This window comes from Aythya marila, assembly GCF_965140915.1.
Source record: "Aythya marila genome assembly, chromosome: 8".
Classification (NCBI taxonomy): domain Eukaryota; kingdom Metazoa; phylum Chordata; class Aves; order Anseriformes; family Anatidae; genus Aythya; species Aythya marila.
Window position 1 is genome coordinate 25,281,088 of NC_139049.1, and position 16,314 is coordinate 25,297,401.

General features: G+C 34.5%; 1 protein-coding gene across 1 annotated transcript in view; it reads right to left on the minus strand.

Moving 5' to 3' along the window:
• AGBL4 (AGBL carboxypeptidase 4) overlaps positions 1 to 16,314 on the minus strand; it is a gene marked incomplete at both ends in the record, with an annotated part of 937,634 nt that overhangs the window by 545,335 nt on the left and 375,985 nt on the right. Inside the window, one exon of the mRNA XM_082766598.1 lies at positions 15,387 to 15,603. Within this exon, the coding sequence (XP_082622724.1) occupies positions 15,387 to 15,603 (217 nt within the window). The remainder of the gene's footprint in view (positions 1 to 15,386; positions 15,604 to 16,314) is intronic.

Here is a 16,314-nt window from a genome sequence, read left to right on the forward strand (position 1 = left end):
GCCTTTCACTAGTATTGGGGGGAGGCTAAAGAAGAAATTCTTACCTTTTGCTTAGAGAAAGTAATAGCATATGACTGCACAGGATGCTAGTGAGCTCAAAATCTAGTGCTTATCTTCCTTTAGTATTCCAGAATATGCTTAACATTTGTCTTTAATCTACAAGTTCCTAAGGAGTGAGAATCAGACCAGTTCCTAAACTGATATTTTCAGCTTTCTTTCCACTGCTTAGTATGAAATTAAGAGGTAGAAATGAGCTAAAAATTCATGAACTGCATTTCAAAATTTAAAGCAGAGTGTCCAGGTTGTTTGTGATGAAACCATTCAAGGAACTTGTGTGAACACATAGGTTGTGTGCTCACATTGTGTTAGAATGAAAAAGACAGTGGGAATTACAGAATGGGATCTACAGATGCACAAACCCAATGGGAAAGAACAAGGGGGAAAGACAGATTTGGGTGGCTCAAGTTCTCTTATGAAACAGGTCTGCTGGATGCAATGGAAATTCATCAGATAGAAACCTGTATCTGTGTATGTTCCTGTCATCTACATGTCTAGCAAACAGTCATGCAATATCATACTGTAGTCTGTTGCCTTTAAATGAGAACTAAATAATACTAATAATAATAGAAAAAAAAAATCTAAATAACAAAATAACAGTCATGGCACAGCCAGGATTTCTCTCAAATTACTCTGTACAGATGAAAAAAGAAGCAGATTTTTTTCAGAATGTTATCAGTTATTTACCTATCTCATTGTTATTGCCCAAACACTTGCAAGTTTTACCATACACTTTCTACACTTGTAGAAAACTGCCCTACTGATATAACGCCATGAAGAAAAATAAACAAATACATAAGGTAATTTAATGTCAGAATTAAATACATTCTGTTTGAACAGTGCCAATATGAAGAATTCCACTGTGAATTCTTATGTCCATAACTGCTGAAACTAAGCAGAGAAACTCTGAATACATGCAAGTGTCAAACACAGGTGACAAGGCTGGATAGTTTGTTGTTTGTTTTTTGTTGTGTTTTTTTTTTTTTTTTCCCACAATAGGCAATCTGTTGATACACTAAGAAACTAGTATTAGGAGATGCTTTAGTCAAAATGCTGTAGGTTATTAATCACAGCTTTGAGGTTTCTGACAGGATGTTTTGATAAAATAAATCTATTTTAAGTGACTGTAATGAAATACTAACCCGTTTTTGAAGGGCTTTTAAGATGTTTTTAAGAATTTTCAGATCAAAGACTCAGTTAATGTAACCTCCATGCATTAAATATTTAGTACTTATTCAGTCACTTGAGCACTCAGGCATCTTGACATTGTAAGAGGGGGAGATGAAAATTGAGTTTAAGTCAGTTTTGCACAGTGGGATTTTTCAGTTTTTATGTTAAAACCCAAGACATATAATTTTAATACAAAAAGGTCTATTCTTTACCAGAGTATATGCACCACCCATTAAGAGAATTCTTTATGCACCTGCATAGATGGGAGAATAAATCCTCTATAGAGTCATTTCAGTGGAAACTGTTGTGCTGTGATTAACATCACTATTGAACATTATTCTGTCTCTTAGCTCTCTGATGAGTGAAACCAAATGCACACACTTCTCTTCCCAGAACAGATTAGGGACTTTCAAGAGGACAGAAACTTAACAATGGCAGATATGTTTAAGCAAGTTTTTTTCAGACATTTGGATTTTTCATATGAGACACTACTCCTTTCTGATATTCCTGAATTCCAACAGTAGCTCTTCACTATTTCTTGTCTTCCAAGGGACGTGCTCAGAAGGTTTCAATAAAGATCAGGATGACTGAAATAATCCTGTTTTGGGATTTATTAAAATAGATGTCTCAGATTCATAAACTGCAAATCATAAGGGGATGGAAATTCATTCTGGAAATGCAACACTATATATAAATTCTGCAAGCTTTCAATCATCTTGTTTCTTGTGAAAGTTCACTGAATGTAGTAGGGACTTGCAGGTGACTTAAAACTGAATGAAGGCACTTCTGAGAGCATTCCTTGGCATACCTGCTGAGAATAATGTACAGGAATGAAAAAAAATAAATAAAAAATGGCCTCTGAAACTATTGTTGTGAAATACCATTGGCTTGTCTTAACATAGCAAAATATTTCAGAATAAAGATATCTATTGCTTATTTCAATTCTATTCTACAGATACGTGGTCACATTCAAGTTGTTTGATATACACAGTTCTGATAAGGCTCTTCTATTTCACAGTTATTTATGATCTATAAAGAAAATGAATAACCTTAGCTCCAACATTACAAACAGACAACAAAAACAAAACAGTTTTGCATATCTTTCATTCATCAGAGACATTATTCCAAAACACACAGTGGGATTGAAGATGATTGGACCCTAATTTGAAGTTCAAAAAGCTAAAAGTGACCTCTGAAGTAATGGTAGCAATACATATTCCTAAATCTGGTAAGCACCATCATTATGTGACCCTATTTGTCACAAGTGTCTTCAGAATGTTAGGAAAGCACAAAGACTGTATGTCATCATTGGCTCATAGGTGACACTGAAAGACAAACAGCAATTGAAAACATCTATGCGTATCTTACAGCAACTTGATGATCTCATCTATTTTTCTCAAAGACTTATGTCCAATTTTCCCTGGATTTTACTCCTGGCCATGGATCTGGTGCTCCTGCTTTATCTGGACATATTAAATTATATGAACTTGAGCTACAAATAAGTGCATGGTGATTGTACATGAAATAGGCATTTCTTTGTACATAACTTTAAAATTTGTTAGGCAATGTTGCTTTTGTACACACAATACTGTGATAGACTTCCAAATAGCAAACCATATAAATGAAGGCTTACTCTGCTGAAGAAAAAACTATGGAAGAACTGTCCTATAACAAGAAATACAGAATGGAAACCAAAACTAAACACATAATGCAAGTAAAATACTCCAATAGGTCCCCTACTGATTTGTCCAACAGATAGTAAGGATTTATCTGCAATGTAATACTGGAACAGTTGCTGTCTGTATTTTCTGTGTTCTTTCTTTTTTGTTGTTTTTTGGTTTTTGATATTGTTAAGAGTAGAGACCTCTACGGAAATCACATAATGAGATAATAAAACCAAGCTGATTACTGAAGAATTTAGTTGTGTGAAAGAAGAAGTTTAAAGCTGTTCTAGAATTTTATCAGTGAATGACACTCTCAAAACTAGCCCAAAGCTTAAGGTAAGACACAGACAATTTAATAATTTTGTTAATTCTGGAAAAAAAAAAAAAAAAAAAAAGAGAGAGAAAACTTTTTGAATGTAATCTAGGACCATTGCTACAATGAGACATTGCACAGGAGAGGTCAGATAGCTCTCCCTGCACCACTGCTTCTGTAACAGACATTACACTCAAAAGGAAGGCAACTTTGATGGAGAGAGAGTAATGAGACTGTGACCAATGCTTCAATGTAGGTGTCATGAGAAATGAAAGAAACAACGGAGGTATATTTGATAATAGTGAAAAAAAACTGTAAAGGCCTTTGACAGATTTTATAGAAACTGAATGCAATATCATGAAACTGTACTTGACTGTGGTGTTTTCAGATGCTATATGAAATTGTAAACAAAAACAAAACAAAACAAAACAAAAAAAAAGGAGGTTTTCCAAATTAGCAACAGTAGTATTGACTAGTAGATAGAAAAATTGAAAATGATCACACAATATTTTTTTCCTAATAGAAATTCATGCCATTCTAGTAGATTCCAGTTTATTGTTAGGTAGCATGTTTAAACTTGCAATGAACTTGCTTATGAAATCAGGATACATCCATGTAATGTTTTAAGGTGCAGGAGATTTATTTTTTTTCATGCCAATCCTATGTTAGAACAAGAGAAAATGGACATTTGAAATCAAGTCTTGGCTATGCGTAATCTGTTTATGCAAGAACTGTTTTACTCCTTTGGCATTCAACATCATCGGTAGTAAACAGCAATCAGTTTATCCAACTGTGACATGGTGATGGTGGCTCCTAAAGAGATTTGACTCTGACTGTCCGTGGAACAAAATCTGCAAAATTTTGTATTCTTGTTGGCTGCAAACAGGGATGCAGATGGGTAGGCCCGGCAAACAGAACATAGTATGTAAGGAATCCTATCCATAATCATTGTTGAAATACATCTGCCATCAGTGGTACACTGGTAAGTTAAGTGTGGTTAGGGAGATATGATGATGTGTGATCAGTTCCAGAGGTTTACTACAGATTTACTGTCATAACACATAAATTTTGCAGTAGGCAATGATCATCATCTTACAATCATTACAGGGTACTTTTGAGTCAAAGAAAGGAAACATTCAAAGTCCAAATACCTTTGTTATTTCTAGCAAATTTGTCTTCAATAACAATTCTTGAAGAAGCTAAAGGCTCTGTATTGTCTGTTTTGCACATGGGCTCCCTATTCTATCAAAGATACATCCATTGTTTTCCAATAGCTTATATAGTCTGGGCTGCTATCAGCGCACAGGCTACATCTTAGCACTTGGACTGGATTTCAAATTAAATTCAGCAACTTCTGAAACTAAGAAGGTACCTTTTGTGAGCTAGCAGTTTATCAGTGTTAATCACCACCAGTCCATGATCTTCATAAATGTCTTGATGTGATTTGGCATTATCACAGGCACTGTAAACCAGTGCCAGTATGAAAGAAAAGAGCTTATCTGCATTTTTTTTTAAATATATATATATAGAGAGAGAGACATAAAAAACAGGCATTCTCTAGGGAGAGAATGGAAGAGGGATTATGGAGCAATTACTCAGTGGTCAGCAGCTACAGGAAAGAACTTCCTTTCAGAGTAAATTTTGGTTGGAGTATCAAAAGAGTCAAGAAACTTCTTAGGTACAATTTTGGTACAATTAATAATTTCCAAAATCTAATTCGTTTACCAGATATTGAAAAAAATAAAAATAAATAAATGAATATAAAGTGCACATCTTATCAGGTAAATGGAAGAAAAAGATACATGAGATCAGGGAAGGATTTTGAAATGTGCTTCTTGTTCAGTTCTACCAAAATTGTGCTTGATACTGGAGATTTTGGAAAGTCTTCAGTTTATTTGCTTGGCATTTACCTGGTGCTTAATATTAATGTTGGGAGTAGAGGTCGTTGCTGTCCAGGACCTTTGCAAACTATTTTTTTTCCTTTTTTTCAAATGAACAGAGAGTATATTTTGTATTGTGTAACAGACACATATTTAATTCATTGTAGTTCTGAAGGAATGAAGTTCAGCTCTCTAAGAGAGTTTGTATTTACCTCTAACTCTCTGGGAACATGGAAAATCTGAGATTCCAGAGACCCCAGCTACTCTTCTTCATTACTGTCATAGCAACAAATGATCTTGAAGCACTGTATGCAACATCTATAGCCATTTGTATTATAGCTCTAGATACTAACTTTTTTTTGTTAATGGCTGGCATGAACTAGTCTCTGTACTCTTTGGAATTTAATTGATGAACTGCAAAACAAATGGTTATAGTTAATAAAATTATATTTTGCCATCTGTGTCCAGTAATGAGAAAATCTGAATTATAGGAATGAAAAAGAATGAAGTTTTCTGCCAAACAGATCAATACATCCCACATCTTTGTCAGCATTAAATTAGATGTTATATGTTGCTGCATATTTCTCTCATTGGTTGCTATGGCTAATGGGAATTTCAGCCAAGATGGACATATAAGAATTCTGTTTGACCATGTGGAATATGTTATCTTTTTCTTTATCTTTCCATGAGTCTGCATAATATGAGTCTAAAATGTTATTTGGTCTGAGTGCACCTAAGTCTCATTTATGGGAGGACAGCCATGGAAGCTCTGCAGTTTTATTTGTTGTTATAAATCTTATCTATTTCTATAAATGAAATCTAGTAGATAAGTGCAGTTTTATTTCTAAAACTCTGAAGGATTTCAAAATCATCAGGATATGAAAGCAAATCTGGTGCTGCCACAGTATTGTGTAAGGATGATGACAACTGCATAAAAGTATACCACTGAAACACATGTTCTTTCCTGAGTTCACACGCTGAGCAGTTTGTTCTATTAGAGTGAGAATATATACTGTCTGGATACTTTATAAAGAGACCACTGCAATTTAAAAATAATAATAAAAAATAGTAATAATAATAATAACCATAAAGCTTTTTCAAATTCTCTGGAACCCCAAAATACCATTAATTCCTATAAGAGGTCCTCAAGCAGAAGATACTTTACGTTGGTAACTAGATTGACTAGAGCATGGTAAAGGTACAGACCATTTCCCTTAACCTTTATAGAGGAAGCTAGACTACAGGGCAATATGGAAATTATGCATTTCCATTCACTGTAGACAAAGAAGATTTAATGCCTTTGAACACTCTGTTGGGAGTAGTAACACTATTCCTGCCCTATCCGTCGCCTTTCAGATTTTGAAATATTCACAGTTTGGATTAATATCAATCTCCAAGTTTAAAATAAATCTTGAGGCATCTCACTGTAGTGCAAAAAAGCCTCCTATTTTTCTCAGCATAGTACCATCAACCTCTGTTTTAGTCTTCATCTGTTAATCTACAAAGTGCCCTTAATCAGTCATCTCCAACATTCCTATAAGTTTTCCATCAGACATAACACCTTACTGGTCGTGTTTCTCTCTCAGAAGGCCAATAAGGAAAACAGACCTTAGGTCTTGAATTGCATGAACTGTGCAAACTTACAGTCTTCATTTTTAATTATTTTTTGAACACTGTGGACCACACTTTGAAGACCTCAGCAGTTGTGAATGCAGCCTAGTTTCCAAAACATCAAACTACTTTTTGGTGTGTAACTATCAAAAGTTTGCCTTTAGTTTTGTCTGTCAAAACTTCTGAAAGAACAGGTTTGTATTATCATTTTTTAAAAATTTGTACGTGAAAAAGTGTGAGTTCCTTGAAGAGACAAATCAGATGCACTGTCCATGGTCCTGACCACGATGTTCTAATCAAATGACTGGATTCTGAAGGGGAACTCCTTATAAACAAACTCTGTTTAATATGGATAAGCTCAGAAAATGAATATCAGTCTTCATCACATACAGATTCTATCTTATTTCAGTTTCTGCAGTAATCTCATTACCTATTAAGTGGCTTAATGACACTATCATCAGAAGAATGTTATGAACCTTAACTCAGTGACATTTATGCACAATTTTTGAGGCTATCATAGCAAAAGCTCTAAAAACAAGCCTGGATTTTCTCTAATAGACCTATGAATTTCTCCTATTCCATATTTCAAAACTGCAGATTTCATAAATATGGAGACTAGTTAACATTTTAATTCTGAAAATAATTAAAAATAATAAAAACAATATGCAGCTGTTACTAATGAACTAGGAAGCTGATGAAATATATCATGATGGATATTAATGCATTAGTATAATCTACCTTAACGCATCAAGTCTAAGTGAAAAATAACTAACTAACTAACTAAATATATATATATAACATTCTTTAGGTCTGATTTTGAGAAAGTAACATTCCTCTTAAAATTTAACTAATTAAGAATAACTGCAAAACTGGATGCAACTAATGGGAAACTTAAAACAAGTGGGAGAAATCTCATTTCTGGAACTGTTTTCTCTTAGGTGTACCTATGAAAATTCCTGAAATTGATTATATACATCCATTGTCTTCTTCCATGTAACATATTTATTATAACACCAGATAAGTTACTTCATAAAAAACGAACTTTCCCTAAAAAGGCATGTCCACAATTCTAAGGAATTCTGAGTGAAAACTTTTCAATGTGGGCCTAGTGGTGACTTTTTTTTTTTTTTTTTTTAATTGAAAGTGTCATGTAACCAAAACCTTTTCAATCTGTGTTCATTTCTTCATTTCTCAGATTGTTCTCTGCTGCCACAGTATGGTGCTCAGCTGCTGTTTGAAAACATGAAATAGAAACTCTTATCAGGAATGCAGTTCTTTTCATGTAACAATATCATTAGTTGCTATGTAAGATCTCTTTTGAGGAGTAATAAAAATGTTTTAAATTGCATCTTATATTTCTTAAGTTAAAAACAATGCAAACAAACAAAAAGCTTTTAATTAAGTACCTACTGCTTTGCATTGAAAATCTAGTCTCCTCGTGTTATTTGCAAGTTGCTTTGTATGTGTTTTGTAAATACATTTTTCTAAATTAAAATAAATTTGAATATACTTGAAGTCTTTAAACAAAGATAACAATAGCTTCCCTTACATGATAGCTTGATGTTCGTATTCTTTGCACTATTCTTTGATTCAGAAACAGTTTCCTAATAATGCAGAAAAGTAAGGGCCACTAAACCCACACTGCAATCAAGGCTATAAACAGTATCAGCCAACTGTGCTTTCTATAAATATATTAGTTTGTGGAGAGCCTTATTTCTTCTTTCCAAGTACACATATTCAAATGCTTAGTGTCAAGAGTAAGGAAACGCTTAGCCAGTCTGAGCCATGTGAACTATACTTTCTTTGGTCTATGTTATCTGTATCAAAATCTTCTCTTATTTCTTTATTTTCTCATTCCTATGTGATATAAAGTTATAACCCAGATTCCCTTCTGACATAGAAAGTGATGTGGTTTTTTTAGAGACAGCTTTCAGCCTTCAAGGCTTAAGGACAACCAAGATAAAGTCTTACTGAACATCTGCAAGGCAGGGATAAAGAACACCAGGATTAGCATTGATCTCTTATGCAGAAGGCCTGAAGTGCACACCTGACAGGTGCTCTACAAAAAAAGACTAGTGAGCAGTAGTGGAATTCACTTCACACATGGGCATTCAACATATTTATAGAGAGCTGCAAAAAGGGTTGCAGAATACATTACCTGAACCATCTTCTCTCCAACAAAATGTGGTCAAGTAATGAAACATCCAAAAATGTAGTAGTAGACAAATGCTTTCTTAAATCAAGTTTTTTTGTTGTTGTTTTGTTTTGTATTGTTTTGTTTTAATATATATATATATAATTTTCTATTATATACCCTTACAAGAGGAAAGATGAATTTCAAGAGAGTGTGGAAAAAGTTCTGCAAAACACTAAAATCCTGACTGTGACAAATATTTTTTTTAGTTGATTATTAAATGTTTTATTTTTTACATTATTTTTAAAGGGGGAGTAACTACCTGTAAACCTGTAAGTACCTCACCATCTTGGATAAAAGTCTTACAAATCTTGTTCAGTGGGAATTTTATAATATTGTCATATAATAACATGTCATATTATTTCAAATGACATGTACCTCACTGTAAATCTACTTTATGGCTACACTGCAGGGAGTGAATGAAGCCACTGGCCAAGTCCATTGTCTACCAATGACAGGTAAAAATAATTTTTTCCATATCCTACCACCAGATCTCTTACTTAGCTCTCAGCCTCAGTGCATTGTACATAAAGGTGACATGTTAGATAAGCAAGACCCTGTGAGGTTACTGAAACACACACCTAAAAATAACTGAAATATAAATCAACCAATAAGCAGACCCATTTTCATTCATAAGAGACTGAAAACGTCATTATTCTTTTTTATTTCATAAGAAGTATGTTTGGCCAGAAACCTGGATTTAAAGTGTAAGATTTGTATTTTTGTTTTTCTTTGCTTTATTCAAGTTGTTATAGTGTTAGTGCAAGAAAATGGCAAAACATTAGGGCACTTGATCTTGCAAAGTGTTGATTGTTCTGACCTTGGATCCAAAGGTACTTTTACACACATTTAAATTGATCCCATGAACTGTGCTAATTACTTCACCAGGACTATTTAACAGGCTTAGATTTATTTCTCTGTTTAAATATTTTTCTGCATCAGAACAATGTACAGTTTACACAAATTATGTGAATAAGATTTTGCCTAAGGTATTTAGAGATTTTAATACATTATATTTACATTATATAGGAAGTATAAAACTAAATCAATAAATAATTCTTTCTTTCTTTGTTTAAATTAAAAGGCATAAATACAAATCCTCTTGCCTGAGCATACTTTAACATTGTTAGATAAGCCTTCAATCCCGAGATCTCACCCCTACAGGTAAAGAAGGCCAGGCTAAAAATCTTCTGGGTCTACAGTTAAAGAACACATTAAAATAGAACTCTGGTCTCACAGATGAATTACACTGTCACTACTCTGGAGATCTAAATAGAAGCCAACTCAAACACAGTCAAAATCCCAGCAGAGTCAATGCAGTAAAGTGCTACTGGGCAAATGTATCTAATAGCTCCATGTAGCACGATTTCCCCTACATGTAAGTACATTCAGCATCAAAGTCTACATGGTAATTATTGCCTAATGCTGTGCCACAAAAGGAAAACAAATTTCTCTTAATGGGAGTGAAAGAATGAATATAATCCAGGGAGATTGATGGTTTCTAGGGCCACATATCTTCAAAATATCTGTATGTTCTTCATACACTTCATACTCTGCTCTCAGATGGATGGCTTCGTTTTGGGATGGTCCTGTGTGGAGCCAGGAGTTGGACTCTGTGACTGGCATGGGTCCCTTTCAACTGAGGATATTCTATGATTTTAAGATTTATTACTTAGCATTAGATAAACAGCAATATATGTGGATCCTTCTGGAAATGATTTTTCTATAGGAAGCAGTGCTTTTTCTGGAATTTAAGAGAGAACCAGCTTATACATGCATTAACCTTGCACAATATTAACTGTACAGGTTGATTTTATTTCATTTGTTTTTTTCTAAAACTATATTTTGCTGCCAACTTAAACCAAAGCATTTCTTGTTTTTACCATGAGCAGTTGTATATATTCTAAAGACAGATGGCAACTTGCAATAGCAACAGTTTTGCCTGTCTTTCCTTCTCTGTGATTTCCACAAGCCAATTTATCTTTCAGAACTTCCTTTAAATTCTAACAAAGAAATTTGCCTTAGAACTGATGATACAGAATAGTTCCCTGCTATTTTTCATGTTATTTATATAATTTTGCTGTTAGCATGTGCTATGGTATTATATACTATAAATCATGTTTTATTTCAGACAGAGATTTTGGTGGTATTATTTTTAGGTCCAACTCTGCTTCTACTGATATCCAAACCCGCTAAGAAAATGTTTGCAGAAATACTTAAAATCTCGTTTATAGTTTTGGGATAACATCCATATTATGAATCATATGGAAACAGCAGCACTATATAAGTAAATAGATATACCACTGAATAGAAAGAACGTGCCCTGAATGTATGTGTAGATGCACTTTTGCATTTTAGAGAAATGAGAAGTTCAGTTTACTTCTTTTTATCATTATTTCTGTGGCCTTTTTCAGGCTGAGTAAATTGCCACAAATTACATTTAGATGACATTTCAACCTATTTGCATTCAGATCCATTGGAAAGTACAGAATCTGATACCAACATGATTTCCAAGGCTTGATACAACACACTGAAGCCTGTACCTTCCTTTTTTTTTTTTTTTTTTTTCTTTTTTCAGATGAAGAGTCTACTTTTCTTTTATAGAACAGTTATTACATAACCTAACACTGAACACAAAAATGGGAAATTTAACCTTAGAAAAATTGTCTATTTTCTTTGCTTCATGCTTTAAAATAGTCATAACTGAGCAGTTAAAAATGGACCAGTAGATATCAGTAGAACGGATTAGCTGTTTTAACTGGGGTACCAAGTCATTTAGACAGCAAATAAGGGATATTTGATCAATGAACCAGCAATATGACATCTGGTGTGCAGTTTCACAGTCTTAGGGCCTGATTCTGATCTCTCTGATACCAGCATAAATTAGGAGCAACTTATGTAAATTAAAAGCATTCACTGAGGTGGTGGGGAGTCAGAATGAAGCACCTTGTGTTCCAATCTGTTTCACTCAGTATCTCATGTCTGACTTTAGAGATTGGCTCACTTACAGAGCTCTACATTAGACATATTGCCTACTTGTTTTAAAATATGTATGTTTAATATTTAATTTAACAGGATTCCATATTCTAGTCTCTGTGCACTGTGGAAGTCCCTTTGAGGCTTGTGGTTTATATGTACAGTTGCAATACTCCTCAAGCATAATTTGGTGGCACCATTGCCTAATGGGGTGAAAGGAAGTATCTGTCTCCAATTTTGTCTGTTTTTAGAGAGAGCAATAAAAATATTGCCAAGCAAGTGGCAATTTGTAGGAGCTAAGTAAGGCTCTCCAAATCTCATTTAATTCAGTATGTGTAATAGTGAAATGCTGGTAGAGGTACAGGTCTCATCTATTGTCTACATACTTCAAATATACACAACTAATTTAAACCACCATCTTCAAATGATGACACAAAAATTTTGCCAACTCTGCAGTATAGTTTATAATGATGCACATACTATTACTGCAAATAAGATTGTATAATTATCATAAAAGGAGCCTCTGCTTATATATTCACAGACATATAAGAAGTATTTTTCAATATATTATGCTGTATAGCATCACCTAATATCTGCCAAGATGACAGACACATCTGTAATATGCAAAAAACTAATTGCACTATTTTAAAAAATGCTCACAGATTTAAAACTTATGATCTCTTTAGACAATCCTCACCAAGTCTGAAGTTACCTAAGGCCAACAATGGCAGAATGAATACAGCAGTTTAAATGACACCTGGATGGCCATCATAGCTGGCTTGCAGGAGAGACTATTTTCAAGATCATTTGGCACATCTAGAATGTGGGATAGCTCTCTGAAGTAAAGAGTTTAAGCGTTAAAAGGTCAGAAATAGAACAGCTAAGTTATCCATTCACACTGGCAATGGGAATCTTTGCCATTTGGCTCTGAACCACTTTGCCATTCTGCATCCTAATGACAATTACATGTCCCATACTGATATTTCACTTTCAATTTTCATAGAATTAGTGAAAGCATTTAAGGAGTTAATGGAGGCATAGTACTTTCTTTAGAGAAAATATGAAATTAGATTAGAAATTAGATTGCCTTGAAAACATTACATGCAGGAAAATGTGCACTCAGAAAGCCTTCAGGAGCAATCATCTAAGCATGGTTTCTTGTGACTCACATTTTACTGTTCCACTGCAAAGAAAAAAATAACCACAAAGATCAGTGGCAAGATTCTGTTGTCTCTAAGAGGCACAGTTCAAAATTTCATAATCCAGAACTGAAATTGTTTCAAATCATTCTCCATCCTCACAATCTTAAACTGCTGCAGGGAGCTATAAAATCCCCCTGGAATGAAACAAAGGATATTGGTGGCTACATGACAGCTTGGCAGATATGCCACAGCCTTTTCCCAGCACGCTAACCCTGATTGAGCCCTACACCTGGCATGAGGACTTCAGAGTCTGTCCTCAGAAGGCATCTTTAAGTTTGTTTTCTCCATGTACTACCAGGGGTATCGTCCCTTCACCGGGAATAGAGCTTTTAAGGGCCTCTTTATGCCAATCTCATTCCTCTTATCTTACATAAGGGGCCAGAGCAGGGATGGAGCTCCCTTTCTTAGCTCTAAATCTATGCTATATGGCACGCAATTCTCTAAAGTACAGCCAGCTTCTGCTTTGATGAAGCACTGTGCAGTGAAGACTGAAGGATCCTGTTTTTCACCATTTAAAGATGTATGATAGCAACAAAGCTCTATGTTAAAATATTTAACTCGCAGAGAACTTATGGAAATTGTCTATTCAAGCTCAGCAAAGACATTAAATTACCAAGCTGTTCTAGGACAGTTGTGTGTGGAGAAAAGCCAGAAATGCTCTGAGATTGTAATGTTACTTACAAAGATTACAGTGCAAGCCTGATTCAGAAGCTTTTTATACATATCAGCATGGTGAGCTGCAAAATGTTACTATATCAATTTCTGCAAAACATACTGTGTGTGTACATATAGATATAAAATCAGGACTTATACACAGCACATTTCCTGCCACATTTTGAACGGCATCTGTTTGTTTAGTTTGCTGAAATATGAAAAATAATATTTAGCAACTACTGGTAACACAATGTTAACAAGATTTAAGACTATAGCACTGTCTGTCAAAATGCAGATAAAAGACATATCCTTCCATCTCAGTGTTTTAATCAATCAGATCTGGTTTTGATGAATATGCAAATGTGACTGTTTATACACTGTTTTCAGAGTGAAAGGAAACAAATTCAGTTTTGTCATAGAATTAATGATAGCTCTGTCCTCTAAGATTAATAATTAAAACCCTACACACATTAAAATGCTCCTTCCTCATACCCTCTGAAGATTTTACTTTTCTTTCTTTTTTTTTTTTTTTTGTTCCCCTAATTGGAATGATTAATAATTAATGTCAGTTCAGGGATATTTAATAGTCATTTTTAGAAAAAGAATTGTACTTAACTGACAAAAGGGTTAAGAACATGCTTTCTTTTGTTAATTCGGTTTTACTCTTCACTATAAATTGATTTTTTCCTAAAAGTTTTATGCCACCAAAGGAAACACAATGACCTGTTCTAATGGTAGAAGCCTATTATTTATTCCAGTATTCATATGATTTTATTCTGATTTTCACAATATATACTGAGATTCTATTCAAAGCCCTGGCTGCTCAGACTAGCAACCTTCATAAGAATTGCATCTTTTCTTTTTCTGACAGACACACACACACACACGGTACAAGTTTAGACCAAATCAAATCTCAGAGAAGAGATTAAAACTGTGGAACAAGTACATTACAAAGTCTGAGAAAGCAAAAGAGGAATAAGAAAAATATTGCTGAAATTTTGTTTTCTCTGATGATTTCTGAGTTGGTATGGGAGTGGCTGAGTCATGATTTCCAAATCCTCAGGACGGGAAACATTTCAGAGAAAGGTTACAGCAAAGCGAGCACAAGTTCAACCTGACCATTAACCCTCCTTCCTGTACCAAAATTATCACATCACTTTCACGTGCCCATTAGGTTCTATATTGAGATCACTAAACTTCTCTTAATTAAAACCAGTAAAGCAGAAATTCTTAAGAGTAAATAAGTTGTTTTTAAAATGTTTTTGCATTATTTTACTAGAAAAAGCTATATTGTGGTTCCAAAGATACTTATTTCTTTCCGAAGAGAAAAGCTCTTTGATAAAGACAAATGGAAATATTATAAAAATCACATTTCTTCAATAAAGCTGTTTCAGTTTCTTCCTTTAATGTTTTCAGAGGTGTATTGATCCTACATGGGAATTGTAGCACTGTCTTACATATCGCAAAGGAAATATTTTATGTGAAATTAAATTAGCATTTGTCTTTATTTCACCATGTAAGCTACTTCATGTGTCATTGATAGCAGTAAAAACAAATGTTTGTGAGCATTTACCTTAGCAGGGATGATGAATTATACTCTGTAAGCATTTAAGGGTAGACATTCATAATGAAGCCTTCTAGTTGGCAAACATGCCTATTACTTACCACACTGAGTCCTAGCAGTTCTCTGCAAAAGTAGTCCATGTTCCTCCTTTGTAGGTTGTCAAGATAGTGCTGAAGGCGAGTATAGGTGTAGGGGTAGCAGTAAGCAAACTGATAAGTGTCATCCTCACGGTCAAAGCAAAATGCAAATGACATGACATAGTTCTTCCTGTGGTCCGGGCAGTGATAGTAATACACATTTTTAGAGGGTATTCTTTGCCTAAAAAACAAAAGCAACATATATACATTGACATACATACACACATTCATAAGAAATCTGAATTAAAAAGCTATGTGGGGTTTTTATTTCCTCTCAAGTAAACAAAATGAATTAACTTGAGCAGTGCAGGAGCTTGTGAGCAGATTCCAGAGACTGGGTTTCAGAGCACTTATGGAGAGGACTTCCATACTGCGGCCCATGCTGAGCTCTGCTACTGTGCTAGAGTTCTCTCTCCAAGTGCCTGAGCTTGCAGGGTCACCATAGCAGGGGAGAGCTTCACACAGCCACAGAAACCCACTCCCAAGCTGCAAGCTGGATGCACAGGCAGTTAAAATACCATCTCTTTTGCTATCAAGCTGCTGCAGCCTCATAGCTTACAGGCTTCAGCCAAACCTCTGGTTGGAGTGTGGCTACATCCTTTGATACGGGACTGACTCATCAGTCAGTGCACAGACAAGGCATAATTTGTGAAGGAATGTCAGTACAAGGCAACATTGACACAACTGTTAAAAAACTTCAGGATATCTTTGTTACCCTTATTAGTCAGGATGTATCAACACATGGATCAATATCAATAACATGGATAAATATCAATACAGGATGTATCCAATGAATAGAGGAATAGATAAATTGTTAAGGGAAAACAATGAAAAATCTTTGGGTACAGAAAATAACCTGGTCCTGAATTAGAAAGTGAAGGAGAAAAGGTTA